General features: G+C 38.9%; 1 protein-coding gene across 1 annotated transcript in view; it reads right to left on the bottom strand.

Annotated features, from left to right (window-relative positions):
- ASPH (aspartate beta-hydroxylase) overlaps positions 1-11,184 on the bottom strand; it is a 294,530-nt gene that overhangs the window by 92,326 nt on the left and 191,020 nt on the right. The window contains exons 17-18 of the mRNA XM_042780764.1: positions 4,869-5,019; positions 3,026-3,162 (exon numbers count right to left, since the gene is read on the bottom strand). Of these exons, the coding sequence (XP_042636698.1) occupies positions 3,026-3,162; positions 4,869-5,019 (288 nt within the window). The remainder of the gene's footprint in view (positions 1-3,025; positions 3,163-4,868; positions 5,020-11,184) is intronic.

Here is an 11,184-nt window from a genome sequence, read left to right as displayed (position 1 = left end):
TTAAAAAAAAAAGGATGAAGAAATGAATGAAAAGGAAATAACATTTTAAGTGCTACTTTAACAATGCAAACCAGCAAAACATCTGTGAATCAGTATAACTTCAATATTGTTTTTAATGGTTAAGGAAAAACTTGTAAATTCTCTATATTTGAAACAGTTCTGAATTGTTATAAATTGCTTTATATATTTCCTTAATTAAGAGAAAATTTTGATTTGCATTCATAATATATCACCAACCATTCATTCTTCAAATATTTCTTAAGTGGCCAGATTGCTTTAAGCACTGAAGATAAAATGGTGAGCAAATCTAATATTCTGTGATAAAACTGAGGGAAATATTTAATATAAGTCACATCATTGTTTATTATTACATGCATTTATTATGATTAAAGATAAATCATACACTATGCCTCTAAATTAAATATTCACAGTGAGTAATCAAAACAACAGAATTCAACCTGTGAAGCACCTTTGACAAAGTACTGTATGGAACAAAAGAGAAAGATTAATAGGGTACAATGTAGCTGCATGTAGAGAAAAGATAAATGCCTTGTATCTTCTCTTCATCCTTTAACCTGAGTAGGAAAGGAAAGTCACATCTTGCATGGAATCCATACACAGAAAGAGGACATGTACTCAGTGAAAGGACACTATGTCCCTGAGGAGCCCACACAGCACACATTGCCTTGTAGTTGAGCAGTTTTGCCCAGCTTCTATTTGGTCCTGCACCCCATATATCTGCAAAACCTGCCAAAACCACCTTTAAAATATATTCAGAATGGCAATCTACAGAATGGGAGAAATATATGGGAACCATATATCTGATAAGGGTGTAATAGCCAGCAGATGGAAAGCAATCCTACAACCCAACAATAAAAAGACCAACAACCCAATTTAAAAATGGGCAAAGCACTGAAGAGACATTTCTCAAAATAACATATTCAAATAGTCCATAAGCACATGAAAAGATAGTCAACATCATTAGCTATTTATGGAAATGAAAATTAAAACCACCATGACATACCACTTCATGCCCATTAGGATGGTTATTGTTAACAAAACACTAGAAAATAACAAGTGTTGCCTATGATATGGAGAAATTAGAATCCTAGTCCATAGTTGGTGGGAATTTAAAATGGTTCAGCCTCTGTGGAAAACAGTTTGGTAGTTTCTCAAAAGGTAAACATAGAGTTACCATATGATACATACCCAAAACAACTCAAATCAGGGATTCAAAAAGATATTTGTACACTGATGCTCATTGGTGTACTAGTCACAATAGTCAAAAAAAGGTGGAAACAAGCCAAGTGTCCATCAACAGATGAACGTATAAACAAATGTGGTACATATTCACAGTGAAATATTATTCAGCCATATATAGAAAAAAAAAGAGAGTTCTATACATTCTATGGCATGGATTAACATTGAAAACTTTTAGGCTGAGTGAAATAAATCAGACACAAAAGGACAAATATTGTATGATCCCACTTATGTGAAATATCTAGGTAAATGCATACAGACAGCTTATTAATAGTTACCAGAGGCAGGAGGAAGAGTAAAATTGGGAGTTACTACAAAGGGTAGGAGCTCTGGTAGCATCGTGCCTAAGGCACTTGACTGCTAACCAGAAGGCTGGTGGTTCAAACCCACCAGCCACTCCTCAGAAGGAAGGTTGGGCAATCTACTTCCATAGTGATACCGCCTCAGAAACCCTGGAGGGCTTACCAAGAGTCAGGTCCGACTTGACAGCACATAACAACAACAATACAAGGGGTACTGTTCAAAACCTCTGTAAGTCCACTTCACTCAGAGTAAAAGTTAAGTCTTTGGAACAACCTCCAAGGCCTCCATTGAGTTGGGCCTCTCCACCCCTCTGGTTCCTCATCTGCCCCCAAGTACTCCCTGGACTACTTGCTGCTACACAGCAAGTTGGCAAGTTGCCCCTGCCTTTGCACCTTGGAATCTCTTTGCCTCAAACACTCTTCCTCAGACATCCAAATGGTTGTCTCAATGTAGTTCATGGTCAATGTTATCATCTCAATGAAGCCTGCTCCAATATCCAACATAACACAGACCTTCTGACCTCTACTACCTATCATTTTCTAACTTCTTTATCTTGACTCATAGCATTAATTGCCAAGTGACCTTATTATATTTTATTTTCCCATTAAAATGTGACCCCTATAGGGATTTTTTCTGCTTTGTTTACAGCTGATGAACAGTGGCTGGCAGATAGCAGGTACTTGATCCATCTATAATGAATGAATGGATGTGTCCATGCTGGTAGTTGTTCCCGAACTAGAGATCTGAAATCATGGCTTGGCTTCTTCCACGTCTTCTACAGTACCTATCACTAAGCTGGACTGTATAGGAGCTCAAGAAATACTTCGGAAATAAACTGAACTGGGCCTGATCATGTTTCTCCCGGCATAACTACGAAGTAATGGTTACAGTGATCACAGTCACATAAATGACATCCCTGCCTATTGCAGGTATATAACCATCATCATAATTAATTAACAAATTTATTCATTAATAGACATTTTAGAACATGCAGGACCCTGCTAGGCCCTGGACAAATAAACATGAATAAGTTCTCTTTTCTAGGGGGCTCTCAGTCATGTCAGGGAGGCAAATTCATATGCAGACAATGATAACATCACATGGTAAGTGCAATAGAGGGACAGGCACAAAGGATGTGGGAGAAAGACCTGGTGATTTGCTCTCATAAAGATCATAGCCTAACACTATGGGGCAGTTGTACTCTGTCATATAGCGTCACTATAAAGCAGAATCAACTCCCTGGCACACAACAACCACAATTGAAATCTGGTTCTGATCAAGGAGAAAAAAAAGCAATGTGAAAGCAAAATTTAGAGTACATCAACTATAAAAACACTTACTTTGTGTTTCACTTAATTTAAAATAAACATAGTGAGTGACTGGGCATTTTAAACATAATCTATAAATAATATTAGAACTAAGTGTTCAGATTAATTTCACTTAATAGGAAATTGCTGTTTACCTCTTCATAAACCTTCTTGGCATTGTCATTATCTCCTATCAAGAGGTATCCCACTCCAAGGTCATTCTTTAAGGAAGAATCATTGGGGAATAATTGAACTAATCTCTGTAGGGTCAGCAGGGAACCTCTCATGTGACCTGATTTTTGGCAAAAAAAAAAAAAAAGTAATAACAACAGATTATATACAATTTTATACTGCAAATGCAAATCACAAGAGACTTCAACAGGACTGAATGCCAGCTTAATCTCATTTTCCATTGCAATGGCTAAATATTAGGATTCAATCATGTAGATGCAACGGTATCAATTTTTACTATAAGTAGATACTGAATGTAATATTAACTATACACAAATTAAAGACATTCTTATTTTCTACATTCACCAACATTTACATTTTATGTTAAATTTCCTCTTTGGAAACTTTTTATAAAAATTTCAACTTTTTCTTTACAATAAAAAACAAAAACAAAAACAAAAACAAACTCACTGCCTTCAAGTCAGGTCTGACTCATAGCAACCCCTCCTTGGGTTTCTGAGGCAGTATCACTGTGGAAGTAGATTGCCCAATCTTCCTTCCCAGGAGTGGCTGGTGGATTTGAACCCCCAGCCTTCTGGTTAGCAGTCAAATGCCTTAGGCACTACGCCACCAGAGCTACTGGTTTATGATATATCATGGTTTAGATATATCATGTTAAAAATATGAAAAGAGTACAGACCAGTAGAAAATCTAACACAGGGTCTGTTGTTGTTGTTGTTGTTATTTGCCATCATAGCGACCCCTCCTTGGGTTTCCGAGGCAGTATCACTATGGAAGTAGGAATGCCCAACCTTCCTTCCAAGGAGTGGCTGGTGGGTTTGAACCGTCAGCCTTCTGGTTAGCAGTCAAGTGCCTTAGGCACTATGCTACCAGAGCACTACGTAAAACTTGAAAGGGCACTGACGGAAGCCGGACAGTGTTTAACAGCTGACACCCCAGAGTGAACGCACGCATCTCTCTGTAAGGACTTAATCACAGAAGAAAGGATACATCATCCGGTATTATGGGGCCCTCTGGTGGACAACAGGATACTAAGCACTAAATGAATCAGGAAAACCAGCTTCAATTGTACAGGTGATTGCCATTACTTCTTATCAACTGGATCCTGGAAAATACTTAAATGACCTTCCTCTAGTGACACTGATAAATCATCCAGGTAACCATCCAACCAGCTGATCACTCACCTTAGCAGTTACATGTAGCTTACACTATTCCCTCTTGGTTTACTGATAACATGTTAGGTAGGGGAGAGTCACAAGCCTGCTTCAGATGAAGGTAGGTGGTAATATTTGGCTCTGGCACTGGGGATGTGGGTCAGTCAGAGAGGATCCTCTAAGCTACTCTTTTCAAAGCATTAGTAAATTTAGTTGTGATTAAGTTTTTTTTCCCTAGCATTTTTCTTGGTGTAGAAATAAATCTTATAAGCAAAAATTTTCAACTGCTTCGAACTCCCGACATTCCTTTATAAAAATTGTTCCACTGATCGTTTCAACTTCCATTCATCAGTTTGCTATAGTTAATTTGTCAAATTTTTGATTCTACACCTATTAACGTGTTAGCCATGGTTTCTTAGAATATCTCACCTCTCAGTATCTCATCTGCCTCACCTGTAGAATGAGGGGTGACAATGCCAGCTACCTCTTTGTAATGACTAAGGTTAGTAATGCTGTTTCAGTTTAGAGATGATCAATCTAACACACAGTCGGGTCAAATCTGCCAAATGAATTAATTATAAAACTCATGACTTAAGGGTCTTTAAGATAAAGCATGAAATTCCCTTTTGAATAAATTCTTCTTCCACCTTACCTAGAAATTGTTGTCTTTCTGACCGCCGTTTCAAACTTAGCTTCACCAGGTCTGCGGGGACATCGGGCAGGCTGGCCACCTCCTGGTAAGTCTCAATGGCCCCCCGGAGCACCTCATTGCTTCTCCTCTTCTCGGCTAAATCATCTTCACACTAGAGAATATCCCACACTAGATAAATATCACCTCTCCAGCTATTTTTGTAATTATGGTAAGTATTTATAACAATTAAGTTTTGAACATAATTTTGGAGACAAACACTAAATTTTTCTCTTATTAAGAGATAAAAAGAATAAAAGAAAGCAATACAATACACATTTTAACAAAATGAAGAAAAGTTAGCTACTAAGGTATAGATAAGAAAGACCATCATATAAGCAAGACTAACATATGCTTGGGCTTTTGGATATTTGTACCATATTATACATTAACAATGTATAAACAGGACTCTACAGCTCCTGTTCTTTCCTCAGGTCATTTGTTCATTCATTTATTTACTCAATAACTATTTTCTGGAGGCTTTTCCCACTACAGACACTTTTCTAGGCATGTGGAAGACAAATTGAACAAAACAGTGAGAACCCTGTTCTCATTTTGCTTACATTCTAGAACAAGGGAAAGACAATATACAAATAAAGGTATCATGTGTTCGACAACCACAAGTATCGTGGATAAAAATAAAGCAGGCTTAGGCAGGCTGGGTGGTGTGGTAGAGACACTGCTAGCTTAATCAGGATAATCAAGGAGAGCCTGAAAGAAGTGAGGCAGCAAGGCATAAGGGTATCCGGTAGAAGAGCACTCCTGACAGAGAGAAGAGCAAGAAGAAAAGCTGTGAGGAGGGAGTAAAGAACAGAGAAGTTCAACTCGATGGAGTGGAAGGAATAAGGGGAGAGTAGAGGGAATTATTTAATTCAGACCTGGTAAGCTTATTGTAATGAGACATTTGTGGTTCATTGGTAGAATTCTCACCTTCCATGCAGTAGACCCAGGTGGGAATCCCAGCTCATATACCTCATGTGCAACCAGCATTTATCTGTCAGTGGAGGCTTGTGTTGCTATGATGTTGAACAGGTTTCAGCAAAGCTTCCAGACTAAGAAGAACTAGAAAGCAACTTCTGATGAACTTCTGAAGTTGGCCTGGTGATCTACTGCTGAAAATGAGCCAATGAAGACCCCATGGTCTCATTTGCAACCAATCATGGCGATGGCACAGGAACAGGCAGTGTTTTGTTCCATTGTGTATGGGGCCACCATGAGTAGGGGACAAGGTGACAGCAGCTAACAACAACTAATTACTGTCAATTCTTTGGCAGTAACTGTGAGATGGAAAGCCACCAAGGAGTTTGACATAGTCTGATTTATGTTTCAAATAAATCATACTGGCAGGGAGAACAGACTGTAGGGCTAAGGCAGGAAGCAAGGAGCCCAATTAAGATGTTCTGGCAAGAATCTAGACATGATGTTATGGTACTTAGACTAGGATGGTAGTAGTGGAGGTGGTCAGAAGTGATTGGATTATAGATGTATTAGGAGGGTCACAACTAACAGATTTGTGTACAGACTGAACATAAGGTATGAGAGAAAAGGAGAGAGGTAATGGATGAATTCAAGGTTTTTGGATTGAGCAACAAGTAGATGGAATTGTCAATCACTGAGAACGGGAAGACATAATAGAAGCAGGTTTGCTATTGCTTTTAGGTCCCATTGACTCGATTTTGACTCATAGTGACCCATGTGACAGAGTAGAACTGTCCCATAGGATTTTCTAGGCTATAACCCTTATGGGAGCAGATTGGTAGGTCTTTCTGCTGCAGAGCTGGTAAGTGGGTTCAGACTGCCAATCTTTCGGTGAGCAACTGAGTGCTTAGCCATGGTGCTACCAGGGCTCCTTGAAGCACATTTAAAAAACACCAAACTCACTGCCATCGAGTTGATTCCAACTCATAGCAACCCCTCCTTGGGATTCTGAGGCAGTATCTCTATGGAAGAACCGCCAGCCTTCTGGTTAGCAGTCAAATGCTTTAGGTACTACACCTCCAGACCTCCTTGAAGCACATTTCCTCACTGCCATTGAGTCAGATCTGATTCACAGCACCTCCTCCTTGGGTTTCCGAGGCAGTATTTCTATGGAAGTAGATCACTCAACCTTTCTTCCGAGGAGTGGCTGGTGGGTTTGAACCACCAGCATTCTAGTTAGTAGTCAAATGCCTTAGGTACTACACCATCAGAACTCCTAAGGCACGTTTAGAGGGTGTAAAATCAGGAGTCCCATTTAGGGCATATTAAACTCAAGTGCCTATTGGATATCCAAGTAAGGACATTGCATATATGATGAGTCTGGAGTCTGGAGCAGAGATCAGAGTTAGAGAGATAAATTTGGGAATGATCAAGTATGTAGATGATATTTAAAGCCACGAAGTTGGATGCAGTTGGGAGTGTAGATAAGGGAAAGAAGAGGTCCTTCTCTTCTGAAGTCAGAAGAGAAGGGAGAACCAGGAAAAAGGAGAGAGAAGGAATGAAGTAAGAAATTAACAACAACAACAACATAAGTAGCACTCTAGAAACCAAGCAAGAAAAGATTTCAAGAGGGAAAGTGATCAGCTATGTTAAAGGTGACTGTCAGGTTGGATGAGAAAACTGAGAGTAGATCCTCCTGTATCAGGTAGAGTATCAGCACCAAGGGCCCTGACAAGAGGATATCCATTGCACTGCTAGGGACACACAATTGAATGGAGTGGGTGCAAGAGAAATCAGGAGGAAAGGAGACAGAGACATCTCTTTAAGGAGTTTTGCTGTAAAGGAGAACAGATGAATAGGTTAGTAGTTAGAGGGAAATGTGGAGACAAAGAAGAGATTTTTAGTGATACAAAATATCACAGCGTATTTCTATGCTGACGACAATGATCCAGCAGTGAGGGAAAATCTGAGGATGAACAAGGGGGCGCAGAATTAGAATAACGTCTTTCAGCAGGTGAAGGGGTTGGGGGACAGGAGACTAAGAATAGTTCATTCAGGACACCAGGAAGGAAGGCAGAGCACAGGAGGACAGGGATTGGCAAATTGTTGGAGTAGTGGTGGGATCCTGAGGGAAAGCATCTTTGGAGACTTCTACTTTCTTAGTGAAATGGGAAGCATGATTTCTCAGCTAGAGAAGAAGAACAAAATGAAATTCTAGAGGTAGGAGGAAAGATGAGAAGGTGTTAAATGGTAATCAATAGCTAATCAGATTTGGTAGACTACAATTTAAAGATTACCATTTGAGGAAAAATTATGCAAGGTAATTGCTGAAAGTAGCATGCATATATATATATATATATATTTTTTTTTTTCTCAGAATATCCTACTTAATATGCTACCTTATTAAGGTGTTAAATGGTAATCAATAGCTAATCAGATTTGGTAGACTACAATTTAAAGATTACCATTTGAGGAAAAATTATGCAAGGTAATTGCTGAAAGTAGCATGCATATATATATATATATATATATTTTTTTTTCTCAGAATATCCTACTTAATATGCTACCTTATTAAAGTGTCTGCTGTCATTAAATACTGGAAGAACCAAAATAAAGCATAATCCTACAGTTTAAGGAGATGGTAAGAAAATGATCTATCTCTTTTCTATCCCAAAATGAAAAAAGACTAACAAGAATTAATACCAATTGATAAAATATGTGTAGGAAGTTTTTCAGGAAATAACACATCAAAGAAATAATTTATCAATATGTACCTGATTAGTGCAAGTCTCCCAAGACGATGAGTGAGGGCTAGATTGAAGCAGTGGGGACAGAGAAAAGTGGATAGATTTACAAGACATTTAGAAAATAAAATTGATAGGACAATAGTCTCTAGCTTAAATAAGAGTAATTCACCCTGGAATGATGGAAAATATGCTTCAGACCACTGAACTACCTTTTCAAACCTCTAACAGCCTCTGAAATGGACTTATCAATCCCAAGAGAAAGGTGACTGTCAGTAGACCATGACAACTGGTTGTCCTACCTCTGTGGACTTCCACTGTATGTTTATATACTGACTCTTCTGCTTAGGCAGCAGTTTCTTGTGTGTTAGGCTCTGGCAAGCTAACTTCCCAGACTGTGGTAATTCATAGATGAATTCACAGAATCAGACAGTCCTAGAGCTGAGAGCATTATTTTGAGACCGTCAAGTTCAATTTCTTCATTTTGAGCTTACACAGCTGCCAAGTAGATTGTAGAACTGACGGGGCTCTGTATGGCTAATGGAAGGACAAATGCCTACCAAGAGCATCCATCTATATAGTTGTTGTCAGATGTCGTTGATTTGGTTCTGACTCATAAAGACCCTATGTATGACAAAATGGAACATGCCTCGTCCCACAGCCTCCTGACAATTGTTGCTGTTTGAGCCTATTGTCGTGGCCAATGTATCAATCTATCCCATTGACGGTCTTTCTCTTTTTCTCTATACTTTACCAAGCATAATGTCTTTTTCCAGGGACTATTTTCTTCTGGTAACATGTCCAAAGTATGTGAGATGAAGACTCACCATCTTTGCTTCTAAGGAGCATTCTGGTTGTACTTTTTCCAAGACAGATTTGTTCACTCTTCTGACAGTCAATGGTACAGTTAGTATTCTTTGCCAACACAGTAATTTAAAGTCATCAATTTGTCTTTTCATTCAAGTAAAATGAAATACCTGACAACTTCAATCTTTTCTCCATTTATCATGATGTTGCTTATTGGTCCAGTTGTGAGGATTTTCGTTTTCTTTATGTTGAGGTGCAACCTAATCTGTACACTGTAGTCTTTGATCTTCATTAGTAAGTGCTTCAAGTTATCTTCACTTTCAGCAAGCACGGGTGTGTGATATGTACATTACAGGCTGTTAATGACTCTTCTTCCAATCTTGATGTCATGTTCTTCTTCATACAGTCCAGATTCTTGGATTATTTACTCAGCATACAGATTGACTAAGTATGGTGAAAGGATACAACCCTGACACACAGCCTTCCTGATTTTAAACCATGGAGGATCCCCTTGTTCTATTCAAATGACAGCCTCCTGGTCAATATACAGGTTCCTCATGAGCACAATTAAGTGTTCTGGAATTCCCATTCTTCTCAAAGTTATCCAAAATTTGTTATGGACAACATAGTCGAATGCTTTTGCATAATCAGTAAAACACAGGTAAACTGTTTCTGGTATTCTCTGTTTTCAGCCAAGATCTATATGACACCTGCAACAATATCTCTTGTTCCACACCCTCTTCTGAATCCCGCCTGCATTTGTGGCAATGTATCACTGCAAATGTTTTTGAATTCTCTTCAGCAAAATTTTACTTCCATGATATTAATGATATTTTTTGGTAATTTCTGCATTCTGTTGGATCATCTTTCTTTGAAACAGGCACAGATATGGATCTGTTCCAATCAGTTGTCTAGGTAGCTATCTTCCAAATTTCTTGTCATAGATGAGTGAGTGCTTCCAGAGTTGTATCCATTTGCCAATATATCTCAATGGGTATTCCAGTTCCTGGAGACTTGTTTTTCTCCAGTGCCTTCAGTGCAGCTAGGATTTCTTCTTTCAATATCAGATTCTTTATTATATGCTACCTTCTGAAATGGCTGAATATTGACTTATTCTTCTTGGTACCCTGATTTTGTGTATTCCTCCCATCTTCTTTTGATGCTTCTTGCATCATTCAATATTTCACTCATGTTGTTGTTGTTAGGTGCAGTCAAATTGGCTCTGACTTGTAGTGTCCCTATGTACAACAGAAGGAAACACTTCCCTGTCCTGAGCCAGCCTCACGATTCCTACTATGCCTAGCTCAATGTTGCAGCCACTACGCCACTCCATCTTGTTGAGAGCCTTCCCCTTTTTCGTTGACCCTCCAGTTTACCAAGCATGATATCCTTCTCCAGGGAATGGTCCCTTCTGACAACATGACCAAGTATGTGAGATGAAGTCTGGCCATTCTTGCTTCCAAGAAGCATTCTGGCTGCACTTCTTCCAGGACAAATGTGTTTGTTCTGGCAATGCATGGTACTTCAGTACTCTTCACCAACACCACAACTCAAAAGCATCAATTCTTCTTTGGTCTTCCTCATTCATTGTCCAGATTTCACATGCATATGAGGTGATTGGAAATACCATGGCTTGGGTTAGGTGCATCTTAGTCTTCAAAGAAAACTCTTGCTCTTCAACACTTTAATGAGGTCTTTTGCAGCAGATTTGCTCAGTGTAATACGTCAGCTGATATCTTGACTGCTGCTTCCATTGGTATTGATAGTGGAACCAAGTAATATTAAATCTTTGATAATTTCAATCTTTTCTC

This window comes from Orycteropus afer, unplaced genomic scaffold (assembly GCF_000298275.1).
Source record: "Orycteropus afer afer isolate SDZICR_OR568_19922 unplaced genomic scaffold, OryAfe1.0 scaffold00060, whole genome shotgun sequence".
Classification (NCBI taxonomy): domain Eukaryota; kingdom Metazoa; phylum Chordata; class Mammalia; order Tubulidentata; family Orycteropodidae; genus Orycteropus; species Orycteropus afer.
Note: the sequence above shows the minus strand (reverse complement) of the source record. Positions and strands in the feature narration are given on the sequence as shown.